Source organism: Aythya ferina (genome assembly GCF_964211825.1).
Source record: "Aythya ferina genome assembly, chromosome: 1".
Lineage (NCBI taxonomy): Eukaryota > Metazoa > Chordata > Aves > Anseriformes > Anatidae > Aythya > Aythya ferina.
Genome location: NC_140296.1, coordinates 183429449 through 183454772, shown reverse-complemented (window position 1 = coordinate 183454772; position 25324 = coordinate 183429449). Strand labels below are relative to the sequence as shown.

The following is a 25324-nucleotide window of genomic DNA, read 5'->3' as shown; positions in this document are numbered from 1 at the left end:
CTCTAGAAGAATAATCAGTGAAGTGAAGGAATATTCTCTCATTGTGCTTTCCTATTTACTTCAATTCTTCTCAAATTTAACAGAAAGAATTGGATCCTATATCTGTGACCTAGAAGGACTGTATCCTAAGAAACAAACACTATCCTAAGGGGCAAAGTGCTGGTTTTGTCTTTATTTTGTTTAGCGCTAAACAAGTGCCAGAAAGCAGCAAATTGAGGAATTCAGCAAGTCAAATGGAAATGTGGGCTATTGATTTTGAATAGCTGTGTGCTTTTCTCAAGTTTTCGGGTACCAAAGGAGATAGGTGTGCATAAGCTAATCATCACCTCTGACCCAAACAAATGAGCGTGCTAAGTAAATGTTTTTTTCTAAGTCTTTCAGCATGGCTCTGTTTTCTACTCATTACTTTTATGTATGTATGCTTCCTTTTTGAAGCCTGCTTATTTCAGTCTTCGGTTTCCACTTTCTTCTTTCTGCCTTATTATTGTTATCCTTTTGTTATCCTTCACCTTCTTCCCTCATAGTCAGGGATGGACGCTTTCTGGAATTTGTAGGAAAATGAGCAGGACCAGTAGTGCAGTGACAGTGAGTTTTTCTTCAGTGGTATCTCCAGAGCATGCTATGTTGCACATTCACATTAATTGCCTTTTTCTAGCTTAATAGTAGCTAAAATAGACCCTTTGAATTCTCCCTGCTTACAGCTTTCCATTAGCCCCCAAAGACAGCAGTTCTGGTCGTGCAGGGGATAATGCAAGATCAACATGTTGGGGAGAGAGTACTCAGCTTGCCCACTTAATGAAGAGAGGCAAGAAACTCAAAGCAATGAGTTCTGCAGTCAGTTTGTAATGCTTGCTGAATTTCACTCTGCTAACCAAGAAAACACACTTTGACAAGAAGAGGCTTTGCAAGTGACTTATTTGCCAAGTAGATGGTGATGGATAGAATCAAGGACAACAAGCATGCTGCAGCCTTACACGGTAGAGGAAGAATTTCCATACATGATTAAGACCTTGAATTTGTATTTCCATGCTGTACTGGTTTCATGTCTGCAATAATTTCTGTCTAGGATAAGCTGGGAAAATAATCTAAGAATGAGTTGTTAGTAACTTCTCTTGCTTGGTGTGAGAGTTTACCCTGGTGAAACTCTTATAAAGCCCCTGGATCAAGCATATATCTAACTGCTTTCCAAAGGTCTTCCAGCAGCAGTAACAGCACTCGTAGGATACTTCTGGTTCCTTTAGCCAGGCCTGGGAAGGCCTGTTCTGCTACCTTTAACTGGTGTGGAATGGGGTAGGGACATGGGACACCTATTTCAGGCACTCATCTTCCAGGGCCCCACTTTATAAATTTGCCATGTGCTTGGGTGAGGACTGACATTTTATTTTCCAGTTACCTGTGTGATACCTAAGTCAAGGCATGGTAGGTAAAAATGCAAAACCGGAGAGCTGTGTTTAGTCTGCATACGCTGAAGTTACTGGGAAGTTGCCTCAACCTCATTCAGTTCACTTGTGGTTTCCAACTCCAGCAAGATGATAGTCTGGGTTTCAATGTCAGTTGTCTGTGATGTCAGACCTCATGGCATTGTCTACACCAGACTTACAACATCCTAGCCAGGAGGAAAACAATATGCAGACACAGTGTTTTCTTCCTAGCAGCGTGTCAGATGTCAAAGTCCTATTATTGTATGGAGAATTACTAAGACTTCTGTTAATTGCAGGCTGTTTCTTATGTTTCAACAAAGCAAGCATCATGTTTTTGAAACATGCAAATCTATTTCTGCAATCCTTTTACCTGTTTATCAGCTAGTTTCTCCCTGATACAGACAAATGGAAAACCAGAAGTTATTTTGTTTGTACTTACCCTCATGCAGGGTCTAGCATGAAGGTGCTTGAGACTCATCTGTGGGAAAGAAGATTTGCCTCGGCTGGCTGCTAATGTTGAATATTTTGTTGTGGATCAGACTGCACAGAGCTGGAACCATGTGAATATTCACTGCATGTGTGAGCAGAGTCACAGAGAGGGAAGTTGAACTGCTTTGGATGTGTCCATCCAGTGCTGTTTGGAAACAACTTTCCTCCAGAGTGGCAGTACCGTCTGAGGGCCAATACCATGGTGCACAAAGCCCTTCAGCACACTGCAGATAGACAGTGAACTCAGGGACTCTGTTGGCCTTTAGTGCAAGGAGGGGGGGGGGGGCTGTACTTTTAAAGATAAGATAGTAGTGGCTTTAGGAAGTAGAGCTGTTACTAAAGTAATCCACAGCTATTCTCTTACGGGCACCACTCTATAATTTGTTGTGTCTCACCAGGGTGCAAAGCCTCTTATTGCTCTTGTCAGCCTTGAAAGGAGGACAAATATGCTTGCTCCACAAGGGTGTCTGGATAAGTTTAATAAATTAATCCAGAAGAAAACATGGCTTCCGGGTGAAATAGTTCTGTGGATTTTTTATGGTGGTTGTCACTATAGCTGTGCTTGCTCTTGTTATGCCAGAGGCGCACACACTGCAGTACGTGAGCCTGCAAAATGTGTAGCCAGTAGGAACAGAAATTCAGGAAGACTTTGGAGAGCTGCTTCTGCCAATTTGAAGAAGGAGCCAAAGATACAAATCTCACTGCACAGTGATGTGTAATATGCTTACAAGTGTGTAGACCTAGAGAAGCAGCATGCATTTTAGGTTGCAGTTTATTATTTAGGCTGATGGTTGCTGAGCTATGGGAAATGTCCAATGTGCAGCTATGACAATTGCCAAGAGACTTGAAGAAGTCCAGGTAGACCTTCTAAAAATTTTGGCTTTAGATGGTTTTTTTGAAACTCTACTCTTGACAAGATCTCATTGCTTAATAAACTCCAGAATGATAGGATAAATCTTATTAAAAAATAAATAAAAATAAATGAAATGTAGATTATACCTCTTCAGACAATGATTGTCCATTACTGTAAATTTGATTTCCCTTTCTCACCTTAACATAATATGGCACTTTAAGCAGGTTTTAAAAACAAACAAACAAACAAACTTTCATGTTAACCAAAATTTAGGATTTTTTACTTAAGCTTTTTTTTTTTTTTTTTTTTTTCTGGATTAGGCAATATGTAGTATACGTAGTATGTAGTATACTTTGGGGAGAAGAAACGTGATTAAAAGAATCATGACAGAATTACTTAAATGAAGAAATAGGAGTTTATTAGTTTGATCTCTAATAATTGAGCATCTTTTGCTTTTTCCTGAAGGAAAGGACTCTGTTCTGAAGACTTACACAAATAAAGTAGCCGTTAAATAATTTAATAGAAAAAAAAAAATCAAAACATTGCCTGGAGGATATTTCTGGGGGGTGAAGTAGGGGGAAGAAGATTTGCAGGCCAGTCTTCTAAATGTATATATTTATATTTATAAAGGTAAAATATACTTCTGATTTCAAAATACTGAGCAAATTCAAATATATAGCTCAATTTCCATGCAGGTTCATCAGAGAACAGTTATTAAAAATAGTTGTTAAAATGTACTGGTAACTATTAGTCTCTTCTTAGAATATAAATGCTGTTTTAATGGCTAATGGAGTAAGGTATTTTTATGCTAGTTTAATAATATATGGTATAATATATACTAAGCTACTACATGAGGTATTGCTTTGGATCAAGAATCTTGTTTGTGTAGTCTGATTAGCTCATCCATCTAATCCTAATCTAAATAAAAACTTCTTCACATTTTTTTTTAAATAATTTCTTTACAGACTCACAAGTGCAGTAAGACCATCATATCTGAAACAATGATTATTTTTTTTTTCTGCAGCCCTAGAGTATAGCAGCAAGCATGTTGGTTATAGTAAGTGTTAATTCTTACTAGGCATAAGCCTTGACTTCAATGCTGGAAGCTGTTGTCCGGACTGTCAGAAGCGTTTTGCACCATCATGAAAGCAGCCCCAGTGGTCCATGCTATTCATTGTACAGTTTAAGGAAAAACAGAACTGCTGAGCAATGTATGAGCAGATCCCAGAGAACATTGCTTGTGGCAACAGCTGAAGTATTTTTATTGAATGTGGAACAGGGAGGACTTTAAGAAGTGGGTGAGAGCTGTTGGCTGTGCTGAGAGTTACTTATGAGCTCGTGTATGAGAGGTTTTGAGGATTTGCTGCAGAAGCAGCAAAGGTGCTATTTGACATTGCACAGTAAAAAACTTGTGCTTTGTTTTGCATCAAGTAACATTTCAAACACAGTACGTGACTTAAAAAAAAAAAAAAAGAAAAGTAAGAGATGGTGCATGTCATGTCTGATTTTTAAGAAACTTCATTCAATTCCTTTTAGTTCAATTTTGTCTTCTGTGGAAATTTTAGATTTCAGTTTAGCTCTGAAAATCGTTGACCCTTTAAAAAAATACCTTCAATGTATCATAAACTCAGGAGTATGTACCTGCCTGCTCAGTGCAGCACAGGAACATGATTATGCATTCATCCCCCACATACATCAATTAGCACATCGAGTCTGTTGTTCAGTGTTGTTTTCCTTTGTGGGAAGTGTCCTGGCAGCATAGAATTTCTGTGTAAGCTTTTCTTAGTTGCTGTTTGTTGCTCAATCTTTCCTAGATTTCCTTTTTTACAGATATACTTCAACCATAAAGCTACAAGAAGAAACCCTGATAATCACTTCTGTATGATTCCTGCTCTGTAATACTTCTAAAAATGCTTATATTAGCTATCAAACTACAAATCAAGTCTTAGGTTCAATGTATTCTTCAAGAACTTTATGTACTGCTTCTTTTCCCAAAAAAGTGTATTTTGTTCATGAGTAAAAGTCATACTTTTCCCCTGACTTGTGTTTTTCTGTTAACTTCAAGAAGCATGTTGGGCACTTGAGCAGAGAACCCATCAGAAACCTGAAAAGCATTCACAAATATGTGTTCCCTGGACTTCCATCAAAGTCCTTTTTACCCTTGTTCAGTCTTTATCAAAGACTTATTTCTGCTCATTTATATTTTTGAATTTTAATTTCTAATACGACATAGTTACTATTAATATAATTTTAGCTTTATTTCAAGCAAGCTTAAAATAATAAAAAAAAAAAAGCCCTCTAATATAAGAACGACTCCTTACATACAAAATGACCTCTGTGGGCTGAAATGGGGGGAAGAAGATTTGCAAGCCAGTCTTCTAAATGTATATATTTATATTTATAAAGGTAAAACTGATTTCAAAATACTGAGTAAATTCCAGTATGTAGTTCAATTCCAAATATACAAAATGTCCTCTGTGGTTGAACATCTATGTCTGGAGGATTGAGTTTTCCTGAAAAATCTCCTTGGAGAAAAATCCGTATCTGACAACCTTTTTCCTACTGTGAAAGAAACCACATTTCATGAAAAAGTTCAGTTTTAACAATAGTGAATTTTAAGGATAGCCCAAACTTCATTTGCAGTATATTGTGATGAAAAGTAAGTTTGAGACTTAGAAAACTAACTAGCTGGCATATCAGTTGCATGAGGTGGTGTAGGGGACATAGCGTGTGGCATTGAAGTAAGCTTATAATTTGTGTGTGGAATACCATTTAAAAACTCCTGAAACACTTGAAAGGTAGAATGAATGATGCTTTCAGAGGCTAAACATTGCTTACATGTGTTACAATGATGTGCTCATTACTTTTTTTCAAGAGAAAGAGAAGATTAAAGGTTTTTGTGGGTGCACTGATATTCAATGATTGTAGGATTTACGTATTGCATAGTAAGTAGCAGTGTCAAATGGATAAAGCAAGAGGCAGCTGCTACTTTGGGGACAGTGGGTCCATCCTCACTACCTCTGTATAACCCTCACCAAAATCTTTTGAGTCTTACTGCTCTGCACTGAGCAGAGGTGATTGGCATAGGAGGTTCAGCCCAGCTGCCCAGGGAGGTTCCCACCAGCTGAAGGGCAATGATGGCACCATGGCTGGTGGCAGTTGGGTGAAGCAACCCAACTCCCAGCAAACTCAGCCCTGTGACAAGCTCCAGCTCCATCTGGGAGAAGTGTCCTTACAATGTGTTTCTTCTTGGCCAGGAGAGGGAGGTTACAAAATGAATTTGTCTGCTGCACCAGAGTATTTTTGTCCTCAGTGGTGTTCTTCTATAGCAGTGCTCCCAAGGGGCAGGAAGAATTGGCAGCAAGTTTGCCAATGGCACCAAGCTGTGTGGTGCAGTTGACATGCTGGAGGGAAGGGATGCCATCCAGAGGGACAGGCTTGAGAGGTGGGCCTGCATGAACCTCATGAAAGTCAAAAAGGCCAAGTACAAGGTCCTGCATCTGGGCCAGGGCAACCCCCAAGTACAAATACAGGCTAGGTAGAGAGTGGATTGAGAGCAGCCCCAAGGAGAAGGACCTGGGGGTGTTGGTTGACAAGAAGCTTAACAGGAACTGGCAATGTGCACTTGCAGCCCAGAAAGCCAACTGTATCCTCGGCTGCATCAGAAGAATTGTGGCCAGCTGGGTGAGGGAGGTGATTCTCCACCTCTACTCTGCTCTTGGGAGATCCCACATGGAGTACTGTGTTCAGCTTTGGGGCCCCTGGCACAAGAAGGACATGGAAGTATTACAGTGAGTATACATGGAAGTATTACAGAGGAGGACCACAAAGATGATCAAGGGGCTGGAACACCTCTCTTGTGAAGACAGGCTGAGAGAGGTTGAGGGTTGTTCAGCCTGGATGTTTCCCCAGAGTTTTCTCTTACAGTCGCCTTCTAGTACCTAAACGGGGCCCACAGGAAAGCTGATGAGGGACTCTTTGTCAGGGACTGACTGCAGTGACAGGACAAGGAGTAATGGCTTTAAACTAAAGGAGGGTAGGTTTAATTAGATACTAGGAAGAAATTATTCACTCAGGGTTGGTGAGGCACTGGATCAGGTTGCCTAGAGAAGCTGAGGATGCCCCATGTTCTGGAAATGTTCAAGGCAAGGCTGGATGGACTTGGAGCAACCTGGTCTGGTGGAAGGTGTCCCTGCCAGAGCATTTTGTTCCAGGCTGGGAAGAGAACAGTGTGGGAAATGGCATGTGATGGAGTCATTGCAAGAACTTCACCGTTAGAGAACATGTCTGGAGTGGTGGTGTCTTCTCAGTGGCAGCACTGCAATGCTTGCAGCTTCTTAACAAGTTCAGGAGGCCAAGACAATTGAAGATTCAGAATAGGGCTAATTAGGAGGGGATAGGGTACTTTCACAAGCAAACTAAGTTTGCACCAGCAAGTGGAACAGCCAGCATGATCACCTAGAACTGTCCAAGTATAGGTAATGGAGCATTTACTATGGTTCTCAATGGAGCAGAAAATGCTGTTAGAGATATGATTGGAAATATGGAAGACGTTTCATGTTTAATTTGCAATGGCAGACAAATAATTGTAGCAACAGAAGCAGGAAGCTACCAGGACTCCTGGGTGAACCATTATTTAGAGCCCCTCATTGTGTAGAGTTGCTGGGATGTTTTATTCCACCTATTACTGTGCTGGAATGTGCAGGATACCAAGAGACGCCAGAATTTAACAGAAGTGAAAAAAGCTATTAGATAACTTGAATTGTGTGTCAAAAAAAAAAAAAAAAAAAAAAAAAAAAAAAAAAAAAAAAAAAAAAGATAAGGGAGCTGGTTCAGATGCTATCTAGTGTGTCTGGGCATCTGGAAGTCTCCTGTCCCAGAGACGTAGTGTGCATTTTGAGCTGTAGCCACCTTTTCCATGAGAGATGCACTGAGCTCTGGCTGTTAAGGTGTAAGACGTGTCTAGTATGTTAATGTGATCTCCTCAGAGCTGCAGGAACAGCAGTTACTGTCAAAAACAAAGAAAAATTTCTAGCTGCTTTTGTGGCTAATGAAAGTCCCACTCCTTCTTTCCTTAATGAAGAAGAGAAACTCAGTGCAGTTGTGCTAGTGGAAGGTGCACAGGGGCCAGCTGTGTATGAGTGAGGAACTTCCTTTTCAGTCTGATAAATCAGTTTTGTGGTCTTTCTGTTCCTCCTCAGTATTCTGTTGAATCTGAAAAGATCAAAGGAATTTTAGCTTAAATAAGATCCTGTGTTTTGTTGCTACACACAAGTTGTGCTCAGAACATACATGTAAGAAGCAGTAAGTTACAGCTGAATTAAGTTTGTCTCCAATGGATGACCAGGACTGACTTGAAGGCTTTTCTATGTGTGTGTCTGCCAGTGTGGGTATATACATGAATAGTTCCATACTTAGACATGTGCATTTTTATACATGGACACATCTATATCTCTAAAATTAACATTTCAGTTTTCATGTGGTTAACAAGAAGGCACTTCTGTGTTTGTTTTTTTTTTTTTTTTTATAAAAAAATTGTGTTCCTTTAAAACTTGCTATCTAAAATGAGGCATTTTTATTTCATAGCACAGGATATAGTACAAATATATGTGGTGGTCTGCAACACCACAGATTTATATGATAAACAACATTTTTTGCAATTAAAATATTGGGGCTTTGCTTTTTATATTTTACTTTAGAAGAGAATGTTAGTATGAAAGTGATATTTTGATTAAAAATTTTAATGTATATATAAATAAATATATTTCCATTTTGATGTAAGATACATCCATTTGGAGTGCACTTTTTTGTTTGTTTGTTTGTTTGGTCTTCTGTTTAAAAAAAGGAGGGGAGTTAAGTCACTTTTTTTTTTTTCTCTTTTTCAAACTGTTTTGCAGAGTTTCCTGCCTGAGAATAGAAGGGCTTGTAAAATAATTTGATTAGTGCCAACTTGGTGCTTTGCCAGTTGGTATTGTGCCTAGAGCTGAATCAAGTTCTACCAAGAGAGCTGATACATAAGCAAGTAGCTGAAAGGTCATGTTTTAGTGGTATGTGTAGCAGGATTGCAAAATGTTATTTTTTAATAATAACACCACTTATACAAACTGGTAGAAACATTATAGATATTTATAACTGTTGTATTGTGGTTTTTTTCTTCTACGTGGGCTAAAAAGGTGACCTTAATAGAAAACTCTCTCTTTGGGTCTTTCAAATGAAGTAAAACATGTATAAAAGTTACTAACGTGTGGCCTAATAGACCTCAATTTAATCTTTTTACAAAGAAAAGGTGAAGGTTAGCTACAGTTGAGTTTATGCAAACTCTTCAGTGTATTGATGATGTTTTTTCTAAGCTTTGTGGAAGGCCAAAAATTATCGTGTTCGTGTTGCTTGCATATATAATTTGACAAATTTGGTAAGGCATTTGATAAGTAGAGTTATTATTCAGGGGGTATGTACTAGAAGAAAAAGCAGTCCTTTGTTTAATATTTCCAACATTTGAGTTTTAGGCACTCCTAAATTATGATTTTCATCACTAAACAGAAATATACTTTTATTGTAACTATCTAGTGCTACAGACTACTTTGAATTAAGCTGTTTACTATCATTTGCAACAGTTGAAATTTCACAAATATAATTATTGGATAAAAATGAATTTAAATCATACTTCAGTAGATACATGCAAATGACTGTCACTGTAATTATAAAGAAAGATGAATTTGAGGCAATTTTTTGTTTTGATTTTTAATTCCTTACTTGATCATCTTTCAATGGCTATGATATGATATTTATCAAAGACTGTAGTTATGGCTCCATCCAGGAATAATTAGAAGGACTATGAATAATGTGAATTGAAAAATTTTCTCATGATAGATGTATCAAAACATGGCTTTTAACAGTCTTTTTTTTTTCCTGGAATGTAGTGTATGTTTTAGTAGAGCCTTTCTTTTCGGTGTTTGGTAGCTTATTAGCAGTAGGTAACATGGGGAGTTGGTGTTGATGTAGATTCAAGGATGCAACAATGACACTAAAAGTTCAAATGGTGACTGGCAAAGAGCATCACCTGAGAATTTCTTCGAAGTCAAGGAAATACTGATAGAAACAGGAAGTAATTCATTAGAAACTTTGGCTTTCGACAAGTTATTTCTAAATAATATAAGGGTTTCTGAAGATCATGCCTGATCTACTAAGTACAGTTCCCTGTAGAATTAGTTTCCTTTGTCCCTACAATAACTTTGTCTGATATTTTGTATTTTACATTAAGACATCTAATAATATTTTCTTTCCAGAGACTTGAGATAACATTTTAGCACTGGAGGTTTTGAATTATTAATTAGAACTAAGTCTCATGATCAGACAATCCAAGTATAGGAATAAAAGGAAGAACAGCTGACAACTCAGTGAATGCACTTAATTACTGTTTTGCTTTAGAGATATGTATCAACACAAATATTTTCCTTGTTGATTATTTGCATAACCTTGATGGATATGCAAATAATCCACATTGAAGAGAAACTAGAGGACTGTGTTAAGACCACTGTAAAAGTTTATGTATTTTGCTGCAAAAATGAATGATTTCAACTGAGTACCACCAGTGTTGTAAGGTGTGCATGTATCCTGATTTGTAATCTGAGTCTGGCTTCTGGAGCCACAGGTACTCAGTCAGGTGGCCTTTCTGGAACTATGGTGGAAACAATAACGCAATTGGCATGTACCTAGTGACCGAACATTGTTCGTATAGTAGCAACTCCTACAAGCTTCTATGGAGAAGAAAAAAATGGCAGGTATAAAATGGCTCAGAAAAGCTTTAAAACTGAGGAATTGAATCTCAGGAAATACAACTGAAGCAAAGGATTTTGCATTTAGCGTGAAGCGTACCATATGTATTTCAGGAACAAGACATTTAATAGCTTTTTAATGCATCTTATTGTATTGAATCTGAAGCAGATACAGTGTACTTATAACTGAATTTTCATTCTCTTATGGTTTTCTGTTGCAAACAAGGGCTTAAAAACAGAATCTTTCTATTAAAGTGTTACTATTATTTCTTAAGTATTGCAAATATAAGTAGTTCGTTTTAAAGATTGTTACTTTTTTTTTTCCCTTCAGGAAAAGTTGTGGTAAATTGCCACTCAAAATGAAGAGGGATGATAAGAGCTTTAAGCCAAATGGATTCCTTTTCAGACCCATCCAGATACTTTTACTAGTCTGTTAATTCACACCTTGGGTTTATATTTTGAATAATTGTCTTTAATCATACCATAGTTTTTGCTAAACAATATATTAGAATAATTTATGAACATTTAATTCAAATACAATTCATGATGAAACACTTCAGAAAATAACAGTCTAAGGTCAGATATATCCATTTAGCATGCTCGCTTGTATCTTATGTATTTAAAAACTGTTACAAGCATTTTCTGTTTGACTGGCAGCATCAATATTGATGACTCTTGCAAAGACGGATTATGTACATTGTTTTAAATGGTGTTAATTTACAGTGATCAAGTCGCTTCAAATTCTTGAAAGACCATGTTTGGTTTTATTTGAGTCTGAATCCTTATTTTTTTTGAATCCTTTCTTTTTTGTTGTTTTTCTCTTTTTCTGTTTTTTCTCTCTCTCTTTTTTTTTGTTCTCTTTTTCTTTTTTCTTTTTTGATGAGGGATATGGAATAGATACAGATTGTATTTTGTATTTGCACATACTGTTTTGCTCAACATCATTATGCCATTATTCTCTCAATGTTGCAGACAACAAATGTTACAGTTTCACATGTAAGTGCTGAAAACTGGAACAGATTTTTACTTACATCTCCTAGAAAACCAATTTCAAAATCAGAAATAAGTTTCTAATTATTCTTGTTTGTAAGTCAAGTTCTTGTGGCTTTTCAGCCCCTGCATTCTGAATTAATTGTTTTGAATAATATGACTGAAAGAAAGTAATGAGAGGTAAATAATACTCTGATGATTTTACAGTATGTATTTTGCGTGTATAAACATATATTTATTACAGTGATCCAGTTATATATGTTATTTATAAGATAATGCATTCTTGGATAAACATGAGGTGTTTTTTTTTTTTGTTTTTTTTTTCAGGGGAAGAGCACATAAGTATTCTCATTTTCTTTCTTTCTTCTGCATCTGCTTTTTCTCATTAGGTATGCAAACTAACGATGGAGGATTTAATGCTGTTTATGACAAAGTGAAATAGCTGAAGTTAGTCTGGAGTCATCTTTTTTTAAAAAAAAAACATTTTTGTTCCATTTTCTTTTCAGTGAAGCTGTTGGAGGGATGAATTAATTGTAATTGCAGACTGCTGAAACAAGGAAAAGCTTAATATCCTTGTACCTGTTTTTGTTGATAAGTTTTATTGCCAAGTGGAATTTCTGACTATTGTTTGCTTTGAAAAGAGATTCAATATTTGTGTGGCATTTTAAGTAAATTAACTTCATCATTAATTGACAGTAACCATGTCAATTCTATTTTAGTGATAACAGTTTCATCTTAGATGGTTGTTTTTCCAAATAAAGAAATTCATCATGGCACAAAGCACAAAATGTAAATAGAAGATACTGGTGATGTTTTAAGCTTTTGGGCCAAGTTCTCTAAGGCTTAATCTCACCCTTCAGTACAACATCAATGAGGATATCTATTAAAAGATTTATTTTTTTAGGTAGCTGCATTTTAAAAATTCTACAGGAAAAACATGGATCTACAGGAAAAGCACTGGGAATTTTAGGATATGGTTTTCTTGTCCTTTTTCCATCCTCATACTCTTCTCTGCTTAGCTTTTTAGCAGCTCTCCCACTCCTCTGTTTTGTCTTTTCCAGATGAATCACAGTAATATTTAGCGTGGTTGTTATGTGTACTGTCTTCCATAACATGATGGTATTTGGTGACACAACTCTGCTGTGCTATAATCTCCACTTATTGCATTTTAATAGCTCTTGGTCACTAAAATCATCACCTGAAAGCATGTAGTTTTCTCTTCTTCGACTTCATGGCATCTGACTGAAGAGAGAAAATGGTCAGAAAGGGAAATGGATGGAAAGGGAATCTGTTTGACCACATGGTATCAAATATTTTCTTTGTGTTTCAGCTGTGCTTGAGGTGTAGGTTTGGCACCCTAGCCACCTCCATGCACCTGAGCCTTGCAGGCTCTAGGGCTCTGATCCATCTCTCTCTGCCATGGGAAGCTGACTGGTTCCATCCTGGGTGGTTCTTCCCTGTGGACCTGTTCAACACCAGTACGCAGTTTACGACTTCTGCAAGGCACATGTTTGTTGTTTAAAATGCTGGACATGCCACAGCTGTCATTTTTTTGTTGGCTGTATTTAGTAGAAGAACAGTGTAGTGTCATAAGACTTATTACGAGAAATCAATTGTCCATGCAGTGGATGGAAAGATCAAGCTTGCCAAGGTCAATGTTAGGAGAGATGAATGCAACTGCCCTTGAACACTGAAAAGCTCTTGCAGAATGATGTGATTCATTGCTGTAATTTGCCTTGTCATATTTTATAATGCATGTACTTGGGAGGTTTTTTGGTGTTGGTTTTTGTTTTGTTTTGTTTACACAGAGAATTCCATAGTTTCCAATATCGTACCCACAGTAGGAAAACCATTTTTTGCATTTTGAGTGTTTCTTCTCTCTATTGTTAATATTGATTGCAATAATTCTCTAGTGCTTCTTCTTTTTTCTTTCTTTTTTTCTCATTTTCTGGACTTCTGTCTCCTCTTCCTTGATATTCCTAGCTATCTTATAGATACTTTTTTCACTCATTATACTGCCAAGTTTTAAGACAATGTAGCTTCTTCATGAGTTACTTGCAAGTATCTTCAGACTCCTGTGATTTTAACAGAGGAAAGATTAATGAAATCTTGTAGGTAAGTTTTAAATTAGCTGTGGTTAATTTAGACTTCATTCTAGCTTAGCTATTGTAGAAGTACTTTACTGGCTACTTAAGTATTTGTTCAATGCAGAAACTTGCTTTATGAACATGTAATTATTCATTATTTATTCACGTGAACATGTATTACTTATTAGTTATGAACATGTATTTATGCATTATTTCTTCATGAAAAATGGAACAACCTTGACCTCCCAGCAAAGACATTTCACATGGGAAGAAAATATTAGCCTGCTATAACACCCCTTTATTAAGAGATTGTTTCTTCTCTGTGTCCATGCCTAACTTCTTTTTTTTTTTTTTTCTCTTTCTTTTTTGCAAAAGGTATTTCTCAAGAGTGACAGAGTTGCAAGAATGGTTCACAGTGGAGGATGTTCTGCAAATGACTTTAGAGATGTTTTTAAGAAAAACATAGAAAAGAGGGTCCGAAGTTTGCCGGAAATTGATGGATTGAGCAAAGAGACAGTGTTAAGTTCTTGGCTAGCCAAGTATGATGCCATATACAGGGGAGAAGAGGACTTTTGCAAACAGCCGAATAGAATGGCCTTAAGTGCTGTATCGGAGCTGATTCTGAGCAAGGAACAGCTTTATGAAATGTTTCAACAGATTCTAGGGATCAAAAAATTGGAACACCAGTTGATTTATAATGCCTGCCAAGTAAGTATTGGTGCCATTCAGTTTTGTTGTGTTCAAAATTGCTCCCCCCAATTCCTGCCAACAGGTCAAGTGCTTCCTCACCTTGTGCAGAAGGCTTCAGTTTTAAGTTTATCTCCATACTTCAAGGAAGTGAAGCCCCTCAGGATGGAATCTTTACATCAATGGCCACTGGAAAGTATTTGGAAAAAGGGTATGCTAGAGTATATGGTACTTATGCTACAGAGATCTCCTGAGCCCTTTTACAGTGTCACAGCTCCAGTGAGTTGTGTGATTCTGCAGAATCCTCTATAGTCTAGAATAGCTATGAATACCTATGTATAAATTACATATGCATGTTTGTGTTTTTATATACATCTTTATATATATTTGTGTATACGTTTGTGTGTGTGTTTATACATCTTTAAAAGAAATTTGCTGCCATAAGTAGATAGATGATACATACTGAATTCTGCTTGGCCATGCAGTGTATAAAACTTCAGTTTGTTGGAACTGTTCTTAATTCACGTACAGGTATATCAGGAAGCTAACCTCTGCAATATGCAGGTTGGTCAAGAAGCACTGACATCTTCAGGAATAATCCTGCTTATTTGAGTGTGGTTTTGCCTAATAGAACATGCAGGCATGAGATAACTCAGTTTGGAAAAGACCTCAAGAGATCGTTCAGCCCAATGTTGTGCTCAAATCAGGGACAGCTGTGCAGACAGACCAGGTTGCTCAGGGCTTTATCCGGTCAGCTCTTAAAACCTCAAGAATAGACTGCACAATGTCTCTGGGCAACCTGTTCCAATCAATACTTGAAAGCACACACAAAAAAAAAAAAAACAACTATTTTTTCCCCAAAAGCATATAACCTGTTACTTACAGTAGAAACTGTATGACTTTCTCCCTCCTCTGGTGTATGATAATTGTTAAATCTTACTTTATATGTCACTGCTAATGATCAAAATCTGCTGTTGGTCTGTATTGTGCTAGAGGAATACAAACAAATATGACTGTACAGCTTTGAACAATCAAACAAAAAAAATATGTCCCTTTAATCTAGAAGTGGTTCTGGTGATATGGGCCACTAGGTTCTTGCACCTGTATGTTTGAAGGCTTTTTGGTTTTGGTTATTAATTATAAAATGTTGATGCAACAAAAGTGGTTGGCAAATATTAGCAGGGCTCTCTTATTCAGCAGTTTTCTATCTGTTCTTGGTTTATTACCTATGAAGAGACTGAAGAATCACAGCAACTCATTTTTGTCTTCTGTTGTGGTAGAATTTTGAACATGGTGATTTTCTTTTATATGTCGTGAATCACAAATTGAATAAATAATCCTGTGGTATGTAGTAAGGGAGAGAGGCTGTTTGACTGTGCTGTTGTGTGCAAAGATGACTTAATGGAGTGAAGACTCTTCTCTTCCTTTTTTTGGTGTTGAGCTGTGAAGGTTGTAAAAACTCCTGTGCAGGTCTCCAAAGTACACATCATTTACCCATGATTCATATGAGTAGTGAAGGATGGGAAGAAAAGGAGACATCTCTTTTGGAGCAGACGTAGGATCATCTACATCATTCCAACTAGGAAGAATTCTGGAATTCTTTGAGCATGTAGCCTTCCCGCTGTGAGTTCTAACATTCTGAAAGTTTTCATTTTCCAAGGCAAGCGTGAGATTACTTTGCTAAAGCAAAAATTGTTATTACATACTCCAACTGTGCAAAGTTGCTACTGAACAAATTTTATATCCTGTTCTTGTGATTCAGTCAAGCACATAGTACACTAAAGGTATGAAGAGAAAACTGTTACAAAGGAAAAGACAACAGTTGTGGCCTTCTCAGGAAGTGTATTGCAGGCAGCAGACAGTTTCTTATAATGTAATTCCTCTTCTCCCTTGGCAAAATCCTTTATTCCTCATTATAGTTCTAATAGACATTTTAGTTTAGGCTGTATTTTAATCCTTTCTATTGACAATGTATTTATAAAAGATGAGGTGATGTTAGACTCCTATTCCAGTCAGCACTTCAGTTTTCGTTCTCCCCTAGAAGTATCTATCTGTCTTTATATTAAAATGCTCACTTTTGTTTCCCTTTGCCACCGCTCTTTAAAATACTGGAGACTTGTAGATAATGATAATCAATAGTGTCTGGGAACAGTGAGATAAGTGAAAGTTCAAACAGATGTTAAAATTGTATTTTTGATAGGGGTTTTGATGAGTTGGCTTCTAGCCTGTGCTTCTAGCAGAGAATCATATCTTGATATGAAATTCTGAATATCTTGCAGCTCTGAGAAACAGCTGCCCTTAACAGCAGATCTGTACAGTTGTAACTTGTGCAGAAAACTTTTTCTTATTCTCTCCCCACCCCACCTCCCCTTTTTTTTTCTTATTCCTTCCAGCCCTTTGGAAATACCAAACTGAACGACATCGATGATACAAGTAAATTATCCCGCAGCTGCAGGGTTGGTAAGCAGACAAAGATGCTATTTGTAACAGTAGTGGTATTGTCTGCCAACCTCCTCCTCATGACTTCTGCCCTTAGAAACTTTTTACTGGTTGCCAGCAGCCTTTGCTCTCCAGCCTGTTCTAAATGGAGTGTTTAACTCTTAAACCCTTGGGCATCTTGCAGCAGGTCATCAGACAGTTCTGCTAGGGCATGGGTTGTTGCAGGCACACACAGGTTGCCAGTCTCCATCCTTTGTGTGAGGGCAGTGAGCAATTGTTCTCAATCAGAACAAGAACTTAATCAGCAATAAAATGAAAAATATTAGACCGGTTTTCTGACATTGCCAAGCACAGTCCAAACAACTGTGGGAATTTTATGTGTTTTTCTTTGAAGAACTAACTTTTTGTCACAATCTGTTAGCATATACTAAATGCCTATTTAGTATAGTCCATCTTTAGGTAGTGAATGTCCATCTTTAGGTAGTGAATGTTAACAGGGACCTTCATGTCAAGGATTTCTTCTGTGACTCCATTTTCAACTTCAGAACTTAGAGCAAGGCCAGCAACTGCTGCCAAGCATCTCTACCTCTTCATGATGAAAAGATTCAATTTTGGAAGTGCTAACATTTTCACCTAATTTTTATTTACATTGCATTTTCTTGATCTGTGTTTTATGATAAAGAGATGATTGTGAGTTAGCTGGGACTTAATGATCTCCTTGACTTGCTTTTGAGATGCTTGCCCACAGTGTGTTGTTATGGTTTCTTTGATTTACAGAGATCAAACATGATAAAGTCTGTCTTTGTCCTTTTTTTTTTTTTTTAATTAGTCACTGATGTGGAAGATAACTTTGCAGAAAGTCAAACTGAAAGTCAAAATCTAACTGCAGTGTGGTCATGCACTATTATTACATCACTCCACCAATACCAGAGTTTCCTTATCAGGTAAATCATAACTCCAGACAGAGCTTATTTTGTTTTGACAGTACCTTTATAAAGGTTGACTTTTGTTGGCTGATCTAAACCCCCTTATCGTCAGTGAGAGGGGAGATTTTCATAATTAAATAATTCTTTTAAGTCACATTATCTCTTCTGACAGGTAATAAATAATTTTGAGAACAAATCTGTTGAGTCTTTTACTGTTGACTCTTTGGGAATCATCCACAAATTAGGAAATAGCTTTCAATGGTACTTTGCTTCAAACCATAATTTTCTGTTTAAAAGTTTTGTAACAAGCTCCTGGTTCACATCCTTGATTATTTATAGCTTTTTCAAGATGTATCTCTTTGTATGAGTGTCTAATATTGAGAATTATGGACAACACTGTATTTTCCATAATAAATTTTTGCATTTTTAATTATGAGTAAAATTTCTGTCAAGAATTTCTCCTGAACCTAAGACTACTCACGGTGCTCAGTACAGCTGGGCTTTAAGGATTCTTTCACCCACAACTTCAGTAAAGTCCAATTAATTATATGGTTTGGGAAATAAGTAAAATTAAAGGCAGTTCAATTCACAATTTGGCCTTTGTGTCTTTTGAATGTTTGCCATTCTGTACCTTGGCTTAGTAAGATCCTGAAAAGGAATGCGATTATCTCACAAATCTCAGATTATCAAAAGGAAATTCCCATAGTTCTGTATATTTTTCTAAGAAACTTTTATACCCCATATAAGCTACAGGGACAAGTGCAAACGTTTCAAGCATGGAGAATGATACTTTTCTACAGAAAATTTCAGTGTTAAATTTGATACCGCTTTCTTGGAGTAATGGAAGAAGTGTTAAGGTTCCTTTAGGAATGTAGACTAAAGCTTAAACACATTCTCTCTCTCTCTCTTTTTTTTTTTTTTTTTTTTTTAAACTTGAGACAAGGCACAGGAAAAATGGTTTGGTCTGTATATTGCAGATCATGTGCTGCTATGCAGCATGTATATTTGAGTCTTTTCAGAAGAAAAGACCCTGGCTCTGTGAGGTATTTTACTGTGACCAAGGCTTCAGCTAAGCCAGTATCTGGTCAGATGATCAACAAGGACTGTCATTACTTATTTCATGATAAATCCTACCTAATACAACAAAGTAAACTGAAAAAATGTTGGGAAGGTCCACTGCTGTAATTTAAAGGTAGCATCAGGTATTGGATGAGTTGTCATCACTGGTGTTTCAGAAGTCTCTGCAGTGCTTTTACCCTTCCTAAGCTATCCCTGCTCTACTGTTTAAAAAACATAAAGTCATACCTTGTTCCTATCATCTGCTTTATGGGTAAGATACGCTACCTTCAAGCATTATCCAGGTAAGAGGTTACTGCTGGATAACCACTGCAGGCTCTAAAAGCTGAGTAGGGTTTATTTGCTCTCTCGGTAACCCACAGCTTTGGGGGTTTTGACTGCAGAGGAGATGGCAGATGGGGCAGTAGTGCTGGGAGAAGTTGTCCGGGCTCTCAGTGAGCAGAAAGGACTGCAGAGTCCCCTTGACAGAGGAAAGGCAGAAAATCTAGGGGACCGTGGGAGGCTATAGAGTATTCCACCTCCTAAGAAAATCAGGTGTTGACTGCATTTTTACATGATAAATGTGAGTCTGGAAAGTTTCTGCACACAAAAATGACCCAATACTGATATGCTGCCTTTCAGAACAGGTCAGTGTTTTAAAATTGCCATATGTGTCTGTCAACCTGAAAAGTGTTTCATACCTTTGATGTCAGAAGTGTTCAAATGTTCACACTTCAGACTTGTTCACACATCAACTCTATTGGTTTCTAGTACCTGTAAATACAAGAATATATCTTCTTCCATGCCCTCTTTTTCACAAAAAAAATCTGCTTTATGATTGATTTTTCCATTTTCTTCAAGGGGAAAACAGATCTGCAGCTATCTGTGCTTGAATGAGAGCAGAATAATTCAAACAAAATATTTCAGTGGAAAAATAGATAATTTCTCACACGATCTTCAATATTTTCTCTTCATGATATACCACTCGATATATACTCGAAGTTTAATATAAAGTTATTTCAGTGTTTTTGCTAAGCTGCTTCATTTGTCTTTTACTTCAATTTGGGAGGTCTTGCTCAAGACAGAAAAGATGTGATGCTTTGGAAAAGAGTGCTGCAACCTCAAATAGCCCTGCTAAGATCAGTTCTGGAATGAAGCTGTCAGAAATCCAGAACTAAGCTGGTTTGAATTTTCAGCTTAATAATGTGAGTTCTGGTGAGAAAGGAAGTCTTGGAACCCCCAAGTTATAAAAGTTTTAGCTTCTGTAAACAAAAGCATTTTTTCCATAATAGCAGAATGTACTTTGGAAAAAAGTGCCTGATTGCCCCAAAGTGTGTTGGTTTAATCTCATTTACTCTAATTGCAGAAGAATGATGGAAAAAATATCAATCCATTCTTAGAGAAGTAAGTAGCTTTTTTAGCATGTTAAAGTAACTGACTCTGAACAAGGTTTAAAAGCCTTGCAAGTTATATAATGGAGAAGCACTTTGAAATATTCTTCTTTGTAGATCAAGGAATACTGAGAAAATACTACAGAGGAATGGTATGTCAGCAACAGTAATGCATTTTCAGTATTTGAGGTATTGCAGAGTCCTTGTTACATTCAGCTGTTGGTGAGTAAAATTGGCCTTGACATCTACATTTAGGAGGAAAACTAGAGTGGAACATCTGAAAACAGGGAAAATGCTCAAAGGCTTACTTGTTCTGTGTAAGCGTTAAGAAAAAATACGGATTAATAGTTTTTTACATATAATCACTTTTTAGACAAATGTACATATGGATTTTTCTGTTATAAAGCTTTCTATTTGCTTATGTGGCTTCTTCTCTTGTGTTTGATTTGCATCTGTGTGAATGAGTTGGACATTTATGGTCTCTAGTACCTTAAAAGACTGCCAGTAATCATAGACTAGTTGTTTTGCTTGTGTTTTCTATGCTTCCTTTGAGGCCTTGTCTTCTGTGTACCACCTTTCTTGTCCCAAGTGACAAGAGATGCTCCATCTTGTGCCTGTTCTGAGGTTTGAAATCATTGGCGCTGGGATTTTGGCTGCAGATCTTTCAATCTGTTTTTGTTTTCTGAATTTCTTTGGCATTGGGTGAATGCAGGAAAACAGCAGCAGAATGGCCATCATAGCATAAAAAATAGGGAAGTTGGCTTTGGCTTTGTTAAAGCAGATCTTTTAAAGTTTGTTTTACTTTCTACCTTCCTCTGTGTTTCTTCCTGTAAAATACTCCTCTGGAGCCTTCAAGAAGTAATTAATGCTGTTTTTGACATTCTACTGAGTTCCGGATCCAAGTAAGTTAAGCTGCTTCAACACTTGATGCCAAATATATACAGCATCTAACTTGTACTTTTATTAACATCACCACTGCATTTGACTCATTGTGTTTAATATTACCAGCTGAGAAATAAGTTCCTCTAGTTTGGCATTAAGCAACAAAAATAAAGCTCTTCTCCCAGAGGCTGTTGTATTACATTTTTCAATTTTATTTTATTCTTTTAAAGGACCTGTGTCTTCAGGTAAATAAATACCAGACAAATATAGTTTTTACATATGTTATTAGAGATGTTTCCAGACTGACTACTATATTTCATTAATGTGTCTGATCCCTAGCTTACCTGCAAATTTGAAAAAAATATTCTTGGTCAACCCAAGTAAGTTAATGACCCTTAGCATGAATTTGCCACCTCTCCTGCTTAGACATCCCTTTTTATGTATTCAAAGTAAAGCACTTCTGCGTAAAACAGTTGCTTCCAACCCAAGGATCAGTTCAATTAGTTAGGTTTCTTCCTCTGCAGGGTTTTTCCTCTGAGGTGACTTCAGCAGCCAGTGTGAAGCCAGCAAAAGCAGCTGAAAAGCTACAGGACAAGAATGAGGCTACATTTCTATATCCCTTTCACATCCTGGTTCTGAATGTATTGTTCTGAATCTTAGCCTTTTTCCCGTGTTTCTGAAACTGTAGAGGAAGAATTCTTAACTTTTCGTTCTTGAGAGGAATATGCCACTTCCTTTGCAACTGGCTGCTTGGTTATGGTTCGTGGTTCAGGTTCCTACACCTCAGTCACACCAAAGGGAAATGTGCAGATAAATTTGGAAATGAGCTAGCTAACATATATAATATAAACATATTTCAAACAGAAATAGCAAAATGCAACCATAAAGGAGGATAGATTGTCCTATGTAAGAGTAATTGTGTTTATAAAATGGCTGAAAGATCTATTTGGACACACCATAATTTGTGTCTGGTTTTTATCCTTTAGGAATGTGTTTTTGTGGTTTTCATTAAAAAAAAAAAAAAAAGAAAAAAAAGCAAGAGCTCTCGGGTTTTCTTTCCATCTGTCTCCTCTACTGAAGCTGTCTTAATATCTAGGCTGTTGTCCATTCATGCTCTCCATCTCAGACACCATCTCCACCCAAAAGAGGGTTGACTCTCAACAGAAACGTCAACTTGCAGGGACATGCTCCTTGGCCTTCTATTTATTCCCATATTTTATATTACAAGACTCAAAGACAGTTGTTCATATCATCCATCTACATTGTCTATTGTCAGTGCTGAGGCTGTCTGCTTTGTGTTTAGATGTTCGTCAGACTTCAGACATCTTTTCAAGATGGTGCCTGTTCTTCTCTATAGGTCTTCTGTAGATACGTTGATCTGTTTTTATATTTTTGCTACGGGCATGAAAAATTCTCAGGCCAACTGCAGTAACACTTTTTTTGGTCAGTTCCATGAGTAAAGAGAAGAAAAAATGATTGCCACCCTTAGTCTAAAAGCTTACAGTCTACTGGGGAGGGAAGGATTAAGAGGAGAGGAAAAGTAGGATTAATCTGTTTTTTGTGTTGTTTATGAGAATCTGTTTCTTGAGAAAACAAATAAGCTGACTCTCAGAAGTGTTACCTTTAAACAGGGAAAATCTGAAATAAAAATGAGACTGGTTAGCTAGTAGAAATGTTGGCTTTTAACTGCTGTTAAAAGGAGCAGTTTATGGTAAACTTGAATGCTCTGGGGCTGTGAGAGAAGAAATAGCCCTGTGCAAATGAAGTATGGGAAAAGTAATTGTTATCCAATCCTTCTGTCACCCCTGAGTGAACTGTTTTCATAACTGGTCATGCAATGCTAAGCGTTTCTAGTGTGGGAACACTTGGACTACCCGTAAATGAGAGAATGTACTACTGAGCCATGGATGAGAACCTCAAAAAGTATGCACAATTTTCAGAAGCAGCTTTGCTTTATTATTAGGAGCATTATAAAATCATGTTCCAATCAATCTGGCACAGCCTTCTCTCCATACTGTCTTCCCTCAGGAGACTGGAGGCACAGCAAGATCTTGTCTAAAAGAACTGTCCCTCCTTAGGAATGCTTCTGTGCCCAGTATTCTAATTTTACCATACTGGAACAACGATTATGTTTTACAGATGGATAGCAGACTTTCTGTAACTGGTGTTCTCTCGCTATTTTAATAGTAGTAGTTCCCTCCTCTTCCCATGTTTTCAGGAAGGTGGAATCTGGAAGTTTATGACTTCTGGCAGCAGGAGAAAGGCTCCATGTCTCTCTGCAATCATTAATCTGAAAAACTGCTTTGGGATCCTAGCAGCAGGGGAGGATGAGTGAGTTCTGTTGTGTGAAGAATGCATGTTGGACATGTTGGGTTTGGGGACTGGACCAGAACAAAGAAGAAGCAAGAAGTGTTAGTGTTTGGTGACTATAGGACAAAGGCATCCATCTGCTGGTTCGTCTTTTTACTTGCTTCTCACCTGGATGTGAGATGTTGCAAAGAGGTTGCTGAGGCCCATCAAGCCTTCCAGCTACTGCCCCTTGCTGCTTATCTGTGTGAGCACCAATAACATGACCTTGAGGAGATGAAGGGTGACTGCAGGACTAAGAGCAAAGGTCATAGAGTCATCTAGGTTGGCAAAGGCCTTTGGGGTCACCAAGTCCAACCATCACACTAACCTACTGAGTTCCATCATTAAATTGTGTCTCTTGATGGTACATCCACAGTTCTCTTAAACACCTCCAGTGATGGGAACTCCACTGCTTCCCGGGGCAGCATGACCAGGGATGGCCCAGAGTGACACCTTCAACGTGCGTAACTGGTGTCATCAGTGAGGTGTGTACTTCTTTTCAGTGGTTTATGGGGACAGGACAAGGAGTAATGGTCAAAAGACAGAGCATAGGAAGTTCCACACCAAAATGTGAAAGAACTTCTTCATGGTGAGGGTGATGGAGTACTGGAACAGGCTGCCCAGGGAGGTTGTGGAGTCTCCTTCTCTGGCTATATTTAAGGTCTGTCTGGACGCCTGCTCGGGCCTGGTTGGGCAGCCTCCTCTAAGGAACCTGCTTTGGCAGGGGGTTGGACTCAATGATCTTTTGAGGTCCCTTCCAACCCCTTCAATTCTGTGATTCTGTGATTCTGCGATTCTTTGGTTGTAGTACCTTGTTTTAAGAAGAACTGGTAAGAAGCAATGGAATTAAACCAGCAAGAAGGCACAGGCATGTTTGTGGGCAGATTTGCTAACCTAACAGGGAGGATTTTAAACTAGGTTTGCTAAGAGCTAATCTGAGGGTTAAATGAGGAAGCAATACATGTGGAGAAGATACATAAGGTAGAAGGCTACAAGGGAGACTGTAACATTCCCTCTAAGAAAGGAGAGCGTTAATGAATGTGTCTGCACTAACGCAAAGTATTTGAGCAACAAAGAAGACCAGTCTGTGTCAAGACCAGAAAGAAAGGTCACATTGGTGATGTTGTGGTAAGGGTTGGTTGCAGACCAACTGACAGAGAAAGTGAGGTTGTCTGCAAACAACTAATAGAAGTTGTCTGATGGGAGGCTTTGATCCACATGGTGGATTTCAGCCCTCTGCCACAACTTTGCTGGGAGGGGAACATGGCATTGTGCAAGCATTGTGAGGGAGTTTCTAGACTCTGTTGGTGACAATTCCTGAACATGAATGCAAAAAGAGCAATTGGGATTAGTGCTGTTTTTAACCAGCTGCTCACAAACAGGGAAGAGGTGGGAGTGAATCTTGCCACAGGTGGCAGCTGGGCTGCAGAAATCACCAGCTGACAGAATTTGATATTGGAGGAAGGCTGAGAAGGTACACTGTGATGTTAGTTGTTTAAGGAATTGCTGTGCAGAGACCCCTGAGAAGCTGCAGTGTAGGGAAGAGGAGAGCCCAGGAGTTGGCAGATTTCTAAAGAAAACATACTGAGAGTTCAGGAACAAACCATCCTGTTGTACAGAAAGGTTGAGAATTAGAGGCATCACCTTACTATTTGAAAGACTAGAAAGACCATGGACCACAATCTTTTGTGGTCTGTTTTCACAAACATAAAGTTTATCACTATCGGTTTACATGGATACCAGGAAGAAATCATGTCTGACCAACCTGCCATCTTTCATGAAATGACTGATAGTGTGAGTAAGGAGAACAATGGATGGTAATTCACCTTGACTTCACTTGAGTAGGGCTTTTGACACCATTTACTACCACATTCATATTTTTGTGTTGAGGAAGTATGCCCTGGACAAGCTGATTATTAGAGGGCTTGAAAATTAGCTATGTCACTGTGCTCAAAGAGTGGAGTCAGTGGTTTAAAAGC

At 37.8% G+C, this 25324-nt stretch overlaps 1 protein-coding gene across 12 annotated transcripts in view; it reads left to right on the top strand.

Moving 5' to 3' along the window:
- Nucleotides 1–25324, top strand: part of CADPS2 (calcium dependent secretion activator 2) — a 314451-nt gene that overhangs the window by 91010 nt on the left and 198117 nt on the right. For all 12 annotated transcript variants that reach the window (XM_084507238.1, XM_084507237.1, XM_084507234.1 and 9 more), the window contains exon 3: nucleotides 13991–14323. In XM_084507238.1, the coding sequence (XP_084363364.1) occupies nucleotides 13991–14323 (333 nt within the window). The remainder of the gene's footprint in view (nucleotides 1–13990; nucleotides 14324–25324) is intronic.